We start from the raw sequence: 19702 nt of genomic DNA, 5'->3' as shown, positions 1-19702 counted from the left end.
TATAATGCTCTACATCAGCTGGGCTTCCAGCTGTTCATAGCGGATCGCATCACAGAGTTAACAGGGAAAACAAGAGGCAGTGGATTATGTTTCTAAATTAACGAAAATTGGTGTTTAGATGTTTGTGGACTTCAGTTCGTCCTTCAAAGCTCACATCCAGGACCCTTACTATCAGCACTGGTACAACATTTCACAGCACATTTCTGATGCAGCCGATGTATAAACATACTTGGCAATAAAGCTCTTTCTGATTCTTATTCTGAAATATGACACCAAACAAATGGATGTCATGCTGTTGTTTGGTTGTGTTCTTGTTTATATTTTCTTGTCTTTTATTTTGAATTTCTCATAGTTATGGTTCCTGCTTATGTCATGTGATTTCCTTGCCCCTTGATCGTGTCGTGCTTCCTTAACCTCTTATTTGTTTATTGTGTTTATTGCATTCAGGTGTGTCTTATGTCATAGTCCTTTAGTATACATAGCTCTCATGTTTCATTGAGAGCTATGTATAATAAAGGATTAATGACATAAGAACTTCATGACATAACTTGCTTTGTTTATCTAACCTGCTGTTGGTGAGTTCTGTTCAAGTCATGTTCATGTTTTGTTAAGCCATGTCAAGTTCTGGTATTCATGTTTATGTTATGATTTAGTTCTGTTTACTTTTTACAGTTTACTTTTGTTAAATAAAACTGCACTTGGGTTCTACACTTTCAACTCGACATCAGTGGACTTTGTTACACTGGATCTTCAGCATCCATTTTGTTCATGTTCTCTTTACATGTGCTTGGACCCCAACGATTGCCACATTCACGTTAAATGTAAACTACAATGTTTTGTGTGACCAAAGTGATTTATTGCAAGAGTCAGCATGACAGTGTTGGATGTTTCTATCATGTATCTTTCTAATGTAAGGTACGTATCTTTCCCTCTCAGATTTGTCCCATTTCAATGGTTTGTATTGGTTATCTTTGTATATTTTATTTTATATTTTGAACTTTATTCGAAAATTACAGCATTGCCTCAGTTTATTGTTAAGTCTGTTTCTACAAATCTACTATCAGACATGCATACTAAGACTCTGCATTTGATGGAGAATGGGGCAAATCAACTGTTATCTAGGTTTTAGAGGAAACAACTTTGGCTCTAGTTAAGTGTATATACCAGGTGGTATTCCAGAAAGCAGGTTAAGCAACATACCTGGGTAAGTGTATGGATAAGTAAATGGAAAACCTCAGCTTTCGATTCCAAATACTGAGGTAAACTTTGTGTATGCAAGTACACATAGCAAAATATGCTCTGAACATGATCTGTTCTGGAGTTTAGTCACCATAAACAAAAGAAAAATGGCACGCTTCTTCTTAGTGTCCGTTTGCATGGGATGTGGTGCTCTGTTGAGAAATTCTTTAGCTGTGTCCAAAATTGAATACTGTATAGTAGGTACTACGTTTGGTTTGAAACTTGCTTTACAACTGTTCAAAAAAGTACATTCTATATAGTATTAATGTTTGTAGTTTGTAGTCATGTGTCCTATCAGTTGCGTAGCTTCACTGCCATTCACAACTCATCTCCCATGGCCTCAGGATATAGTAGTGTCCAGTGGATGCAAAGTTCAGAATCTCACAGGCAATAGTAGGTCATGCAGGTACTTTTTGCCTACTGTTTTATAAATTAAATGTTCCTGGACGACGGTCTGATCTATTCTTGTATGTTGCTGCAGCGGTTGCTGGAGAATTGCGGTTGCACATCCCATGTCAGCCGAACTTAGCCCCGCCCACAACATTTGAGGTCCGGAAGTCGGTCTGGACTTGATCCATTATGGAGCAACTATGCTCGAACCAGAGCTGTTCAGACCAATCAAATTGTCAGGGCGGGCTTTACACGATGATGGACAGATGATCAACAGTAACGTAATCATCCACGTCACCAAAGAGCGCTTGGGTTGAATTTGTTTGCAACAAAGATGGCTGCCGCTGGAGAATTGAGATTTCACAAGTTTGCACTTACAAACAAGTCAGATAGAATAAATGCATATTTGGGGTGCTGTCCGGGGAGAGGCTACGGGCTCGGTATTCGGCCCGAACCCAAAGTACTCCCCCGTATTCCAGGCTGTGGAAGAACAAGCCAAGAGTGAGGAGTCGGGGTGGTGGAGGGATGCTGAAAACTGTCAAGGAATGTTAGGTGAATTGACAGAGTGAATGAATATATGCTTCCTTTCATGCTGATAGGGTAGACATGGTAATTGTTTGATGACAAGTTGATTGGATTGATTATTTGAACGTGCTCCACCCGAACTTTGTTTATGAAACGTGTAGATTCCACCATCGCGTCTATTATAGCAGAAATTGACAGCGCATTAATTTTAAAAGAGGAACAGAGAACCGCGATCAAGGCATTTGTCGATCGAAAAGATGAATGAAGAACATACGTCACTTACTCCGTTGCTCTGATTGGTTGTAGGTCTATCCAATTGAGTGCTGAGGCATTTTCTTTCCTGGTTCGGTTGAAACACGACCCCATAATCACAGCCCAATGGAGCAGTATCAGACTCATATTCTGACTAGAATCTGAGTATGACGACGTCAGGCTATCATTTTGTTAGAGGGGATTCGCATGGACCCTGCGACAGTAAGGACCATTTCTGACTGGCCGACACCTGACTCCCGAAAAGACCTTCAGTTCCTAAGATTCGCCAATTTTTATCTGCGTTTCATTAGGAACTTTAGTCAGGTGGTAGCCCCTCTAACAGCATTGGCATCCATCAAATCTAAATTTATTTGGTCTTCAGCTGCTCAAGAGGCATCTAAGCCCCAAGTCCAAATTTTCATCTGATCCCATTCTTATTACTCTGGACCCATCACGTCAGTTTTTGTGGTGGAGGTGGAGACCTCAGAGTTTGGTGTCAGAGCAGTCCTGTCTCAAATATCCCCTCATGATAATAAGCTTCCCACTTGTGCTTATTTTTCCTACCGGTTGTCTACTGCAGAGCAGAATTATGACATCAGCAAATGAGAGCTGCTGATGGTCTGTCTGGCTTTGGGGGAGTGGTGTCACTGGCTGAAGGGAGTGGCTGTTCCATTTGGGGTGTGGACTGACCACAGGAATCTGAAATATATTTGATCTGCTAAATGCTTGAATTTCAGTTGTTCTTCGGGTGCTTCAACTTTATGCTGTCTTACAGAACGGGTTCTAAAAATGGTAAGCCTGACATATTGTCCAAGTGCTTTGGTTCCCTGGATGATGTGCCCCATCCTGATACTAATTTGCCATCGGGCCATGTGGTGGGGGCCGTCGTCTGGGCCATCAAGGATCGGGACAGGTGAGCTCTAGTCTAGTTGAGGTGCCCAGGGTGATTTCCATCGGGTCTACTTTTTGTTCCTGAGGGTGTTCTCGCCGCCATTTTTCAGTGGGGCCACACCTCTAAATCAGCATGCCATCCAGGACTGAGTAGGTCGCTAGCAGCCATTCGTCAACGGTTTTGGTGGCCGGCCATGGCGAAGCACATTCGTCAGTTTGTGGCCACATGCTCTGTCTGTGCTCAAAACAAATCATCAAATCAGCATCGCCAGTTTTCTGACTAGGGAGTCTGAACCCTTCCAGGAAGGAACTCTCCCTGGACAGAAAGGCCTCACCCTTCACATAAAATTGGAGACTAACGAATGTCTCCTCAATGATTCTCCATCAATAAGCGCATGCCCAGCCATAATGGTGGCCACGTATTCCCTTAAGTGTCAGAGGAGCCGTCCCAGAACTCTGAAACCAAGGGACCAATTGTATAGTTGGCACCCAGCCATCCTTAGTGGGGCAGCCTATAGTAACAATCTTATGTGCCCTAATACCCTTTAAAGAGGGGATAGGTACTGCACTCCGAAAGCTGTTTTGCACAAAGTAACAGAAGAACAACCGGTGGGAACTGTGGGGATGGGTGGGAATAAAAGCATTTTAATTTTAAAGTTCCCGCCGTGCATGAACTCAGAAACACCCATGAGATTCTTGTGTTCAACCAAAAATGAAAATTCTGTCATCATCTACTCTCATGTCATACTAAACCCGTATATTATTGGTGAAATATCCCTTTAAGCTGTTGGAAGATGAACACAAAGCAGAGGCCTGTGTTTCTTTACATGACAAAATGTTGTTGTTGTTTTGTTTTGTTTTAAATAAAAGCATACGGGGCAAAATTCATCTGTCCTGGTATTTGTAGGATTCTTCATTATCTCATGGTTCTCTGCTTACCTTGAACTCTAAGAGGTTATGCATCTGTTCCATCTCTGTGGTCAACATGCCATCGTCATAATCATCATCCTCTTCTTCGATGATTTTAATCTTCTAAAAGAAAGTTTTATGTTTGAGTTACTAGCAAAGATTGGGTCAGAGTTTGGGTTAACAAGTTAATGAATATGTGCTCATACCACATGTTTAGCAGGGGTGGAACTATCTGATTCATCATTTATATCGTCATTTTCTTTCAGGTAATAATCACTGGCTCCATCTTTAAAAAGAAAAAAAGGCACATGTACAATTACTACACATTAAAATGTCTTGAAACAATACAGTTTTCTGTATTTTCAATGTAATTAACAAATGCATAAAATGTGATCTCATCTGTCAACAACCATGAAAATCTTGCCCACCATCAGACAAACAGAGTGACATAGAGTCATTGTGTTCGCCGGCCTCTCCTAGTTCCGGACAGTCGTCTTCAAGGATGTGAGGTGAATGAGGTGCAGTAGGATTGGGGAACATGACCGGCCCTCCTTTAGGTGGTGGAATTTCAATGCCCATCAAACGGTACTTCCTTCTGCGGTTCCCAATCCACGTCTGTCAAATACAGGTTTAAAAAAAGGCAAAGACATGATATACTTCTACTTAAACTCTATCCTCTGGGAGCAGGGACCCAGAAAATACGATGATTTACAAAGCACTGGATACATTTTGTCCAATCAAATGCTTTCTAGAATGAGAACGTCCCCTCCCCCTAAATTATAAATAACACATACAGTTTGCTACTATTACTTTGGGCTCATTCTATAATTGAGAGTATATTTCACATCAAAGAACAAAAACAATATGCTTTCTCAATAAAATTACATCATTGTAACATATCTGCTAGTTGCCAAGCTCAATAATTACACACCATTTTGATATTACAAGGGAAAGGATGTTTTCCAAGGCAATTTCAAGCAAACTGAAACGGTGTGCACAAAATATTTGTGTGCGATTATAATATGCTTTATGTTAAGACAGAAAAATATAATTTTTGAGAAGAAAATTGTTAGAAAAAACTAGCATTGTCATCAATTGACTTACGATCTAAACAGAAGAAACACATTCAACAAAAAACTAAAACAGTAATCAGACAGTAACTTAGACACAAATACAATCTGACAGAATACCACAGAGACATCGTCTCACCTGCATGTCACTTCTTGATGTTAAATTAACATTTATATTATTCTCTTAATAATGTGATATTATATTCTCATAAACTTATGAGGTTTTATTCCTAAGGGAATAAATGTGCCAATGTAAAGTAATGAACAGTACTTTTGATAAATACCACTGACATGATGCACATGAAGACACTCAGTCATAGTGTCAGTATCAGGGGCCTAGCTAAACTTTTCTGTGATGCTGCATCTACTCGATAGAAAAACAAACAAAAAAACTACTTAAGGAACCTTTTAGCCTATTCGATTATTGAAAGAAAATGTTTAATTATTCTCCTAGAATTATGAATAATGAAATTGTTTACGAGGGAAAAATGAACATTTTTGCCACTGTATTATGCTGTGTCTCTGCGTAAGTATAAAAGAAGACAAGAAAATTGTGATTTCTGTACAGACTCCTGACCTTGACAATTTCAGTGTCCACGCTGAGTTCATTACTCGCAGCTGAGATCTTCTCTTTGCACAGAGAGCCCAGGCTGGTCATGCCGTTATCCCAGTAGCGCTTCAGTGTGTACAAGTCTCTGTCGCTAAACTGCGTCCTGTCCTGCAGCTTAATAAACACTACACCTTTTATTAAAAGCCATCATCAAAAACTGACAGTAAAATGATCTCTGCTCAATATATGTGCTAGAGAAGAGCATAAGCTTATTTGAGAGACTCACCGTTCTTTTCCGGGAGTTACTATGAAGCCAGGGAGCTGACATGTTACTCGTTACCTGAAGAAATACAAAGGAAAACATTTTCTTGTGGCCCTACGGGAATTAAGATAAGCCTGAGTCTGATCCTTTCAGTAACGTGCTTGTCTCTGTGATTTAGACACGCAGGTGTACGTGCAGAAATAAGAATGAATACTTGTGATACTGATGCTGTATCGAGGGGATCGATCCCCACATAAAATATTGATACCAAATGTTTTAATTATTGTGAAAATGAATGTGCAAAAAAAATAACGGTAACACTTTACAATAAGGTTCATTAGTTAACAGTTAATGTATTCAAGGTGCAGTGTGTGATTTTTAGCGACGTCTAGTGGTGAGGTTACGAATTGCAACCATCAAAAGTTACAGTGGCCAACAGGAAGTGATGCCTTTGTCTGAGACAGCAGAGAGTAGCGTTAAGCAATGAGGTTTCTTTACAAAGATAAATGAATAAATTAGGTTTACTTAATTATTCAGTAAAACGATGTGTTATTGCGAATATTATTGTTACTTGTTCATCATTGTGTCAGTGTTTTATTCGCTTGACTTTAGCTAGCTTCTTAACATGAAGAACAACATAGTGACGAAACGGGTTTGTCCATTTAGGGCCACTGTACGGTGTAAGGAGACCCGCGGTGTATGTAGATAGAAATGGCTCATTCTAAGGTAATAAAAACAACGGTTAATAAAGTAAGGTCTTTATACACCACTGAAAACATAGTTATGTATATTATATTGCATTTCTGTCAACAGATCCTCCTAAATATTACACAATGCACCTTTAACTAACATGAACGAACCATGAGCAATCCTTTTTTGACTGTATTTATTAATCTTTGTTAATGTTAGTTAATAAAAATCCAGCTGTTCATTGTTTATTCATGTTAGTTCACAGTGCATTAATTAAAGGGATAGTTCACTTTGAAATTAAATTTTGGTATGTTTTAGCTTACCTCAAGGGCATCCAAGATGTAGGTGTCTTTTTTTCCGCAGTAGTTTCAATTTTGATATTTTTAGGTCAAACCGTTCTTGTCTGTCAGTCATATCATGCAGGTCTATGGTCACGGTCTCAAAGAGCATGCACAGAGTCCAAATTAAAACAATTCCCCATCGTCCAAATTAAACAATTCCCCATCGTAAGTACACATTGATGGCCTAAGACACGAAACGAGCGGTTTGTGTGAGAAAACGTACAGTATTTATATCGTTTTTACCTCTTATAACACAGCCACGTCCAAGTGATCTGAGGGCGCGGGCGCTTCCTGCTGTGTGACGTGTACGCAGAATGGTGCATAGATATATATACACTAGATGTCGCATTAAAGACATTCGTTCCAATGAACTGCCGTAGCCAAGGCGACATCTAGTGTATATATCTATGCACCAGTCTGCGTACACGTCACACAGCAGGATGCGCTCGCGCCCTCAGATCACTTGGACGTTTGTGGTGTTATAAGAGGTAAAAACGATATAAATACTGTTCGTTTTCTCACACAAACCGCTCGTTTCGTGTCTTAGGCCATCAATGTGTACTTACGATGGGGAATTGTTTAATTTGGACGATGGGGAATTGTTTTAATTTGGACTTCTCTGTGCATGCTCTTTGAGACCGTGACCACAGACCTGCATGATATGACTGACAGACAAGAACGGTTTGACCTAAAAATATCAAAATTGAAACTACTGCGGAAAAAAAGACACCTACATCTTGGATGCCCTTCAGGTAAGCTAAAACATAGCAAAATTTTATTTTAAAGTGAACTATCCCTTTAATGTTAACAAATACAAGTTTTGATTTTAATAATGTATTAGTAAATGTTAAAATTTGCATTAACTACGATTAATAAATGCTGTAGAAGTGTTGTTCATTTTAACTAAAGTAGTTAAGTAATGTTAACTAATGAAACCTTATTGTAAAGTGTTACCAAAATTACTTTTTGTGCTTTCACATTAATTTGGAGATTCAGTGCAATTTATTTAGTTAATTTTTCTTGATCAATCAAAATGATATTTCGTGTGAATCTCATAGCAAAGTTCAAATTCATTTGTCCCTGTCCAAATGAACAGCCATTAACAGCAACTCTAGGGCTTTACACCAATCGCAACAGCACACGGGTGAGGCTCATCCAGAAAATGTGTGGGTCTCTGAAACAATCACTGTGTAATAATCAAAAATAATAATCAACGTGGCATACCTTGAGACAGGGGATTCTGGAAGATGTCTGCAGGTTTAACGGGAAGTTGCTGGGCGAGGATGATCTGATCAGTAAGGAGCTGCTGGTCTGACATCCCTTTTCCCCAAAGAGAGCAGAGTTTGAGAGGTTCAGCGCACAGGCCGAATGGCTCCTCTCTGTTTGTCCCAGACTGTCAATCAAAGAAGAGGAACCGGCGCTGGAGCCCACAGAGGCTTTCCCGCAGTGCATCTGCACGCCCATGTTTGCCAGCTCTTCTTCTCTGGAATACTCGTCATCAGCGTCAGCGGTTTCCATCGCGATCGAGAAGATCTCCGACGCGTCGACCGGCCGGGTTTTTCTCACCGCTGTGTCTCGAGCGCTTCCCGGGAGAGCTCGCTGCGACAGGTCCTCTAATCCGGCCAGGGTGAAAACATGCTGGATCTGAGCGCCGCCACCCACAGGACCGCAATGAGCCAGCGCCGTTTTCTGAGGCCATGACGGATGCTGGGACGTCCTGCACTGCTTGGCCCAACTGGGAGCGATTACCGCAGAGTCTCTCGAGCTTAAGGGTTTAAGTGCTGCGCTAGAGCTGGGGAGGATGGGGACTTTCCGCTGTATACGCTCGTGAGCGGGCGGCTCCTTTTCTGTGTGCGAGGGCAATGATTTTGTCCCTGTCCTGTTGAGAGCTGAAGCATCAAAGCAGCTGGCATAAATGCCTGTTAAAATCACATCACTGTGGCCACTGAGTGGGGAGGAAGATGACGGAGAAGAGGAGGATGAGGAGGATGAGGCCTGTGGGGGGAGGAGGTGGGTCACAGCGGGTCCACGCTGAATGCTCCTCATGGCCGCCATCTCAGCCGTCAACACCGATCCGGCCACGAGCGCGCCGGCAGATCCACAGGGAACGTGCTGATGGGACAAAACTTGAGCAGACGCACCATTCTGGTCAGCTTTAGATGCCAGCTTCCGTCGCTTGTTTCCTACCCATGTCTAAAAAGAGAAAAGCAGAGACAGGCACTGCCATCAGGTTTGAGAAAGTCTAACTATTCCAGCAGAAAAAAATGTTGGAGGAATGTTCCTGCTGCACTTTTCCTTTGAATTAAAGAGAAACACTTTACATTAAGGTTCATTAGTTAACATTAATGTATTAACTGACATGAACTAACAATGAGCAATACATTTGTTACTGTATTAGTTCATCTTTGTTAACGTTAGTTTATAAAAATACAGCTGTTCATTGTTTGTTCATGTTAGTTCACAGTGCATTAACTAATGTTATACCATGGTCTGGGTGAATACTCGATTCTGATTGGCTGCAGGGTGTCCATTAAAAAGTGATAGAGGACACCTAGTAAATAAACCATCAGGCGTAACCAGGGAAAGCAAGTTATTGTTTGTAAAAACTTTAGATTTCGATTGTAAAACTAATTAAAATATAAACTAATGTTTTAAAAATGTGTTATTTGGCAAGTGACCATGGTATAAGCGGGTTAATGCCCTTCGAGGTGTCCATTGTCAGGTATTAATGGATTAATGGACTTCGGCGGAGGCAACTGACCGACGCGCAATGGACACCTCGTCGGGCATTAACCCTTACTTAACAAATACAACCTTTGATTTTAATAATTTAATAATTGTAAATGTTATAATTAATATTAACTAAAGATTAATAAATGCTGTAGAAGTATTGTTCATTCTTAGTTCATGTTAACTAAGGTAGTTAACTAATATTAACTAATGTACCTTATTGTAAAGTGTTAACAATAAAGAACCATGCAAGTAGAAGCCCATGTCAACGAGACTTTGCATGATGGACAGATTGAAAAAGTTTCCCTGTTTTTTTCACCAAATGAAACATGAAGTCGGCTGCTGGGAGGAAGTGGAATAAATTCCCCCTTTTAGATTTAATAAGAGACTGTCACATTTCTGTAAGACTAGAATTAACATGTTATCGATTTAACTGCACTGACACTATCAGATGAGAACAAAATTTGAGGCGAATAATGACACTAACTTTGCAACATTGACACTAGCAGATGTTACAGATTTCCATTACAGATTTGTTTCCATTACAGATTTGCGCAAAACTTTTGTGATATTTTCTAAATGTCGATAAAAGAACGCTTCCATTAACCGATGTTATGCAACTGAAACGATAAGTTAAGTATCGATAAGTCAATCCAAACAACATGCCGACTGATGTTGATAGGTTTACATATATTTCGCAGCCACTGTACTAGCCATTATTTTTAATTGAAGGAGACGTATGTGTGTTATAGTGTTGAACGCTATTGTTTGCTCACTATCACGTTATAGTGAACAAACACTTGAAACGCTTCCTCAGCCTTTTCCTTTCAGCCGAGGAAAGGCTGTTCCAGGCGGGGTACATGAGCGCCGAGCGCCGGTGATCGACTGCATCTCACAACTCTCACAACTCTGAAAAACTCAAATTTTCAAATAGGAGCTCTCTTTATAAATACACCACAGATTTGAGCTTTAAGCAACTGCATTCTTGCCTGAAAAACTCTTAAAACTACATTTCGTGACACAATGGGCCCCATTTTAACGATCTGAAACGCAAGTATCAAACACGAAACGCAAGTAACTTTGTGGGCGCTGTTGCTATTATACCGGCTGTACTTTGCTAAATGTGAAGTTTGAATTGAATTGAATTGTTGAACAGTACTTAAGCAGTTCCAAGTCCACAAGAACACAAGTACAGACAAGAACGCATATTGAGAAATGGCTTGTGACAAGAACACAGGAAACAAAAGAGAACTGAAAATACTCAAAATGAACATCTTTAAACAGAAACAGAGAGAATCCATGACATTAACAAAGCTTTTTTTTTTTACTAATTTTGTTTATAAGTCATAACTCACTGAAAATGTCCCCCTCTCCTATTGCTCTCAATCATTGAGGCACTTTAATAATGAATTTAAAAGTAATGTGAATAGATATATGCATTGTTATTTCTGGTTTCACATGTTTTAGAGAACTTTGTATACTGTAATTTAAAATAAGTGTACGCTTAATTATCATCTTGCTCTTTTAGATATGAGTCATTGAAAAATCCATGATGCTTGACCTATAAATAACAACATAAATGGTCTGAAATAAAATGTTCAATAAAAAATAAATAAAACATGCTTACTCTAACCACGCTGAAGTCAAGTTTGGTCTCTTGAGCACACTGTAGGATGAGCTGGAAGCAGCTCTTGCTCTGATTGGTCATGCCGTTCTCATAGTAGCGCTCCAGGATCCGCTGTTGCTCGGCAGTAAATACCGACCGCAAGTTCATCTGTAAGATGAAAGGAAGTTATAATAATAAAAATGACAAAACACTACTGCACAGTGCGGGCGATAAGACAACAGTATCAAGAACACCCTATGCAATAAGAAAAGCCACATTACATACAGTCACAAATGTAGAGTCACAAAGCAAATCTCATTATTTTAAATGAATGTTCTGGATTGAATGTAGGTGAAAGCATTAGAATCACGTTGAATGTTTTGTGGTCATACTTTTGAAAGAGTGTCTGGGTTTCCATCCAACTATTTTTATGTATTTTTTTAATGTTTCACCCACAGCTGTGTATGGGGAAATCATTATGTGAGCTATTTCACTCATTCTCCACAATCTCCGGGCAGTATTTCATAACACTATTTATAACTGCTTCAGCATGGCAAGATAACCAAAGCAAGGAGGTCATGACTCACAATTGAGACATCACAACATTACTTGATGGAAACATGTGAAGTTTTTCATTCTCTTTATTTAAATATTCATTTTAAAGATGTGAAACACAGATGAGTCAAAATGATATTAGTTGGTAACACATCAGATGCCATTGATAGAGCTTAATATGTTGAACCCTGAACAATATTTAAGTGTGTAGTTGTGCAACTTATGGTTAAACAGTTATTTATGTCCCTCTTTATTTTAAAATAAAAACAAATCTCTCAATATAAGAGTAATAAACCCACTGCATTGGTTAGGTCTATTGTATTGTATTGCACTCCACAGCACAATGGTGTATGTGAATCCCTTTAGAGCATGTCTCTAATGAATATGCACTTGTATGTGTATAGATACTCACAGTGTGAATGCTCCTCTTTTCCAGCCATTTTTCCATCCCTCTGATGGATGTTCAGTGAGACCCCAGGAATCAGGTTGAGCTACTATGAATCTCAACATACAGCAGAGACACACTGTCGTGTGCACATCTATTCACACCAGCATTCAGCCATCGCAACACTTTGAACTGCGCTTACGAGGTGTCTCAGCTGAGGAAGCTGTATTTTGGAGGGTGTATAAACACACACGCTCCTGCACTCTCCAGGTCTGGACCCCTCAGATCTGGAAAAGACCATATGGAAAGGTTGTTCTTCAAAACAGTCATTATTGCAATAACAACACTAAAAACACTTTAAATAATTACATGTCTTTAACTACTAGGTAGTACTAACATTTAAATTAATCAGTAGATACAATGCACATATTGTGTACAATTTACTTAGATATTAAAAAAGGTTACACTGTATTTTAAGGTGTTGTTGTTACAGTGTAATTATATATTTAAGTAATAATATATTATATATTTGAGTAATATTAATTAACAACGTGCACTTACTATAAGGTTAGGGTAGGATTAGGTTATGGGGTTAATTGCATGTAATTATGCATAATTTACTGTTATAAGTACATGTAACATATGTAACAAGGCACTATAAAATAAAGTGTTACCTTAAAGTGCCCCTATTAACATAGGTCTAAGTGAATGAAAACATCCTGCTCAATATTGAAAATTTTTTGATATTGAAAACAATATCAAAATACTTAGTTTAAGTTTTATAATGTGTAGGTCTCCTGCTAACTGGCTAACTCATTTTATCACTGTCTTACTGAAATACTGCTGCTAATCAGTTTGTGGGACACTATTACCTAAAACTGTCTATTAATGCAAATTGTCTGTCGTTCTCACTACTTGGAGGAAAGATTAAGCATGAAGCAATATTTGTTTTACCAATGTTTATGTTACATCAGTCATTCACATCAGTCATTCATGCTAGAGCTCGGCTAAAGAATGCACTGTGATTGATACAGTTGTTCTGTATCAACACATTCACCGTAATAAATTAGAAAAATACTCTGTCAATTAATTAGTACAAGTAAAATAATCGGTTTGTTGATGGGCATGCACTTGTTAATGCTGATTGTGAGGAATTACAGTTGCAACATCTCATAATGTCCCTCAAACTAAGTATAACACTGAGAAACGTCCTGCTCGAGTCGTCCTTGAGATGGAGGTTCGGGTTGAATAACTAGTTCTTCCAGTGTTTCATCATCGCACTTGCGCTCGAATCGATATGGTAAAATTAACGTCATTGTTCATTACAGTGTTTAGTTTAAGGTGTAGGAAGCCTCAGGACAGCTGACGTTGTTATGGCAAAGGGTTTTGCTCTCGACACGCTGTACAGGGTAGACCAATCACAACACACTGAGCTGTCTGGCCAATCAGAGCAGAGTAACTTGCGGGAAGGAGGGATTTAGAGAGATTGATTCATCTGACGAGTCGTTTGAGAATCACTGAAAATGTGGTGATGTGCAAATGTATATTATGAGAAAATTAAACAGTTTTTTGACCTTTGATGCATGTAAAGCTGTTGTAGGAGACTCCAAAACAACATTAGGAAACTTTAAAATAGCATAATAGAGGCACTTAAAAAAAAAAAATACCTGAAATATTGAAAGGCCTTCATTACAGCTGTAATTAATTTCTGTAATTACATCTATAATTACACTGTTGACGGTCCCTTACTCCTTAACCCACCCATAAACCAAACCTGTCCTAACCTTACCTGTATCCCACCTCAAGTGTTTTGCAATACAACATCAACACGACAAGTACAGTGTATCTTAGATATATATATATATTTTTTTTTTTTTTTTTTTTTGGTACAAATAAAGTGGGACCTAAAATATTTTTTACAATTTCATTCCAACCACATTACCTGAGAAAGTTCTTCATCTGCTTATTTAATAAAAAGCATAAAATCACTGATTCATGGTTATCATAGTTCCTGCCAAATATGTTACGATAATAAAACTATGTTTATTCAAATAAATACAATGACAGAAAGATTGGGTTGCACTTTATTTTAAGGTGTCTTTGTTACACTGTAATTATATATTTAAGTACTGAGTGATACATATAGAATAAGTAACTACATGTAATTACTATAGGGTTAAGATAAGGGTTTGATTTGGTTTAGGGTTAGTTGCATGTAATTACACGTAATTTGTAGTTATTACTATAGTAGCATATCAATGTAACAATGACAGCGTAAAATAAAGTGTTACCAAAGATTGTTAGATTGTGTGAAAGAGACGTGCCTTTCATCACAACGTGAATATAGTGAAATCTAAATTTCGTCCAAGATAATAGATTACCGTTCCGTTTAATAAAATGAAACAAGGTCAAACTGTGTTAATAAAAACGCTGTGTGCCTCAGCGTAATCGCGTAAGCATGAGCGTTGTTTGTTGTGATGAGTGGCGGTGCTGATGCGGTTTAGCTGCAGTGCTAAAGTCTCCATCCCGCGCCATTACAAACACACTCAATAATATCTAACGTTAGCGTGTCACTGCTGCTCGGACAGCTCATGGTAAACAAACAGTTCATCTTATCTAACATGTGGATATCTGGAATGCTCAGAAAATGTATGTTAATCGCCGACGTTTCATTTGTGCGTTGTAAATAATATCACGTAATACATTTGCGCTCGTGCATGAAATCATAATAACGTTAATCTCAAACAGAGCTAAAATGGGCATACGACCACCCTCATCTCGGAGATAAAACGCTGGGGGTTGGGGGTAACAAATTAAATGAAATGCGTAACTAAACTGAAGTAAAGTGGGGGAAAAAGGGGGAAAAAAGATAGAGACAAATTCCTGACGCGCGCTAGTGCGCGAGAGAGGCCCAGGAGGCCACGCGCGAGCCAAATCCACCACGCGAAACTTTTATTATTATTATTATTATTTTGCATTGCTCGAAAAGCGATGCTGGTATAAATGTATGACACGGGCTATTTGGAATGAGACCCGTGCTGTCACCACAACCTTACAATATTCCTCGGCGTGTTAAAAGAGATACCTTTTGTTGAGAAATCAACGGGCCCCCTCGAATTCAGCAGATTTCCTTACGAATCCCCTGGCTAGACAATGAAATCAAAACGTCCGATCATCAATTCTAATCATGATCGTGACGTCGGACATGACACGAGCCAATGGAGATGCAGAATCATCGTTCTGACACAAACAAACCCCGCCCACCACTGTTAGGTGAGGGTGGAGGTTTCGAAAGAGAGACCACTGATGCTGCTAATGATTACAAGTTACTGGGCACACTGGGCAAAAATACATATTATTATACCAGGCTACAGATTCTATATGGAAAAAAATACCATAACATAATTTTTGTTAGTTTAAAATAATCATCATACATATAAGTAATTCGAAGCAGGCTAATAAAATAATGCCTAAGAAATTTTAAGAGAGAGTTTAGGCATAGCAAGGCAAGGCAATTTTATTTATACAGCACATTTCATACACAATGGTAATTCAAAGTGCTTTACATAAAAAATAATTAAAATAACCATAAAGTAATCACAACAGATGCATACAAAAGTATAAATATCATGCATGTAAATAAAAATAAAAGCAGAGAATAAAAATGATTACTAAATTCGGAATGTCCCTGTCTGACCGGAAGAGTCTGTGAGTTTCGGTTTGTGATTTTACACTAAACACACCGGCTTACAGTGTCTCCTCACCCCAGATGGAGTGTGAAAAAAAACTCTTTCCTCTATTTCAAATGTGAAAAGTCCTGATAAGACATTCTTATGACATGTAGCCTCTGACTGTTTTAATGTAAATGATCCACATTTTATTAAATAAACACTTTTAGTTGATTACAAATGAAAGATATACTAATCTAAATATGGATTAATATTGTATCTCTCTGACTGAGCATTTTTCAAGACTCTCTCTTTCAGGTTTGCAGGTTCTTTGCATTGTTTCTTTGAGTGTTTTCAGTTCACTTTGCTTCCTGTGTTTCCTCTGCTATACTGATATGGGTTTCCTCGTTACTGATTACAGATAGCAAGGTGACATTGATACAATGATTTTTGATCCAAACCATCATGTTGGTCAAGTTTGACATTTCAGTGTTTAAAGAATGTTGGACCAGCATTGACAATTTGACGAAAGCCGACAGTGACATTGAACTAACAGTGATTTGTGCAACACTTTAGAAAACTGTTCCTTCATTAATAAATAACTACACAGGAGCAAATGAGTAACGCACTTTTAACATTCTAGTAACTACTATTAACTAACAAGAAACTCTGATTAGGGAATTAGTAAGTTCACTATTAGTTAATCACTATTCAGGAACAGTTCTTAAGTGTGACCGTGTGTAGTTGATCATGCAGTGTCTCTGCTGAACACTAGTGGCTGTTTCTCAATCAGTGATTATCTCAATCACTATTAGCTTATCAGTAACTACTATTCAGGAACAGTTCTTAAGTGTGACCGTGTGTAGTTGATGAGCACAAGATCACGCATGTGCAGTGTCTCTGCGAGATAGAGGTCTCTGCGGAACAAAAGTGGGCGTTTTTAAATTTGTGGGTGTTTTCAAACTGGTGGGTGTATATAAATCATGCAATGAAAATGATGGCCTTCACCCAACCCCACCCCTAAACCCCACCCACACTGTGACGTGGGCAAATCAGAGAACACGGTCAAAAACGCCCTCTGTTTATGGCCTCACCCACTGATCTGGTAACTCCTCTATTACTGTCCTGCAGAGACCTATACTTGGTCTCTGCTGAACACTAGTGGCTGTTTCTCAATCAGTGGGGTGTTTTCAACCGCTTTACCTGATTTGCTCTAATCCACCGGGGGCCTGGTTTAGGGGTCGGCCTTCATGATCATGATGATAGCAAGTCTGTTGAAAAATGGTTGAAAAACATCCATTGTAGATTAATAATGGCCACTGATTGGTAAACACCCGTTTTAGTTTTGCATGTGCAATTCTCAGTTTTAGAGAAAACGCACAAGTCTTGTGTTGAAGCACCTCACTCTTCTGGAACAATTTCAAACGAGGGTGCATCATAATACCTTATTATTTCTCTGTTCTTTTGTTTTGCGTGCTTGTTATTTGCGTTTGATTTGTATTGTTACTGACTGCAATGAGATGCATTCATTAAAAAAGTAGTGTTTGAATAAAGCATCCATTTTTCTAGCATCTGCATCTTGCTTTAGGAATGTTTATAATTTCCTGCACTGTAAAAAATGATCGTAATTTTAACGGTAAAAGACTGTAAAAATGCTACAGTGAAAAACTGTTAATTGGTTAACAGAAAGTTTCCGTACTATATACGGTAAATAACTGTGATAGATCTAACGGTACATTTAATGTAATTTTACTGTAACATACCGTTAAATTTACAGTTTTTGAAAGTGAAAAAACAACTCATTGTATAATTTACAGTGAAAAACCGTAAATTGACATTCCCACAATTCCCTGTGACACTTCACATTTGATGTATTTTTGTTGAAATAACTATGTTTGTTTCTTCATAGTTTTCTTCGTTTTTTTCTAATCAGTTATGTACATTAGGGGTTTATGTTACATTTAATGTTGTTAAATTAATGTTTATTGCATTTTTTAAATTTCATGTGTTACCATGATGGTGTTTAATGTTTGTGTGAATGACACTGTGCAGCTTCTATATATATTAGTATTAACTTTCTTGTGGAAGAACTGCTTGTGTTGAGCTTTGATTGATCATGTGACTCTCATCACTGCTGTGATTGGTGGTTATCAGTGTACAAAACAGATATTAATACTTCAATAGGATGGTAAATTAACATTATATCATATTACTGAAATTTACTGTTATATTTACTGGTTTATACTGTAAAATTGACATGTTGTTCAGAATAGCACGTACATTTTACAGTTTAAACCAGTAAATATAACAGAACTCCAGTGTGTTATATGCTGGTTTAAACTGTAAAATGTACATGTTATTCGGTAAAAGCAATTACTGTTTTGTTGTATATTTTACGGAATTGTTCTGGTAACCCCAGCTGCCAGTTTTTTTCCGTAAAAACTACGGGATTTGTTTTACAGTGTGATTAAAGTTCTAACAACATTTAACAGATTTTTTTGAAGTGCAAATGACTTGAACATGAGCAAGAATACATAGCCCACGTATTGCATGATTTACACCTTGCCTTCTTTCCTTTAGTGAAGGCAGATGAGGATGGACAATTAAAATAAAGAGAAGCACCCTGATAATGCTGACATTGATCATACATTGAGTTGTAGTCAATAGGATCATCGCCTGACCTGGGATTTGATGCTATCCTGTGCTTCATCTCCTGCTCCCTGATCACTGTTCCATCAGGTAATCATTCATATTCCTGAATCACTATTTCATTTGAGGAATGGAACTGATCTCCATAGCTTGTTCCCACCAAAACACACACACACAAAAACTACATCTTGTGTTAATGAGAAAGTGACTGACAAGGCTATTTTGTGATATTTAAAGAGATTAAGGTTTAAAGTGAATCTGCAGCTTTGAATGAGATTTCATTGAAAAAAACATTCATTGAAAGCTCTTTTATTCTTCAAGATAATCTTGTCACTTGAATGCTAAATAGTTTCATGGAAAAGGATCTGAGGGTGTTTATAGTAATGGCCATAGTTCAGAGGAGTTTATTCCATCACTTTGTGTTGAGTGTTTTTTTTTTTTCATCATATTGTGTTTAGCATATTAACATTCTTGAATGTGACTGTATGTTTGACAACTGAATTAACTAGCTCTTAAGTAATATCATGCTTTTAACCCAAAGGAAAGAGTCTGGTGCAAGCAGATTTTAAAAACCTAAACCGTTGGTCCAGATAATGACTACTGAAGCAAATTTTATTTATAAAAGTTTTAATGCTCTTGTTCTTTTTGTCCCACTTTTTTCTTTTTAAAGAAAGGTCTTTAATCCTTTTTTTTGTCATTGATTGATAGAGTGTTAAATAAAATAAAGTGACTTAACTGCATGCTGGAAAGGTGTCATTTATAATTTAAAAGGTTTTTTCCCAAACTTTGAAATAGTCAGGAACTTGTTGATGTACCATTGAAGTGTAGATGAAATATTAATGTTGTTTTAACTAACTATATCAGATGGCAATTGTTTTATGTTGCCATTACATTTCAGTTGTATTTTCAGTGTTTCAACAGAAGTTATGTAGAATCAACATCATAGTGTAACGTTGATCAAACTCTATTATCAATGATTATTTTTTGTTC

At 38.1% G+C, this 19702-nt stretch overlaps 1 protein-coding gene across 4 annotated transcripts in view; it reads right to left on the bottom strand.

The window, feature by feature from the left end:
• hdx (highly divergent homeobox) overlaps nt 1-15593 on the bottom strand; it is a 29250-nt gene extending 13657 nt beyond the window's left edge. Inside the window, exons 1-9 of one of the 4 annotated variants that reach the window (XM_079892335.1) lie at nt 15481-15593; nt 12423-12682; nt 11477-11623; nt 8344-9312; nt 6113-6166; nt 5854-6000; nt 4635-4821; nt 4413-4492; nt 4237-4329 (exon numbers count right to left, since the gene is read on the bottom strand). In XM_079892335.1, coding sequence (XP_079748461.1) covers nt 4237-4329; nt 4413-4492; nt 4635-4821; nt 5854-6000; nt 6113-6166; nt 8344-9312; nt 11477-11623; nt 12423-12458 — 1713 coding nt within the window. In that variant the 5' untranslated portion in view covers nt 12459-12682; nt 15481-15593. The remainder of the gene's footprint in view (nt 1-4236; nt 4330-4412; nt 4493-4634; nt 4822-5853; nt 6001-6112; nt 6167-8343; nt 9313-11476; nt 11624-12422; nt 12683-15480) is intronic. The other 3 variants (XM_079892336.1, XM_079892337.1, XM_079892338.1) reach the window with 3 other exon arrangements.
• Nucleotides 15594-19702: the final 4109 nt, after the last annotated feature.

This window comes from Squalius cephalus (genome assembly GCF_949319135.1).
Source record: "Squalius cephalus genome assembly, chromosome: 14".
In the NCBI taxonomy this organism is placed as follows: Eukaryota; Metazoa; Chordata; class Actinopteri; order Cypriniformes; family Leuciscidae; genus Squalius; species Squalius cephalus.
Note: the sequence above shows the minus strand (reverse complement) of the source record. Positions and strands in the feature narration are given on the sequence as shown.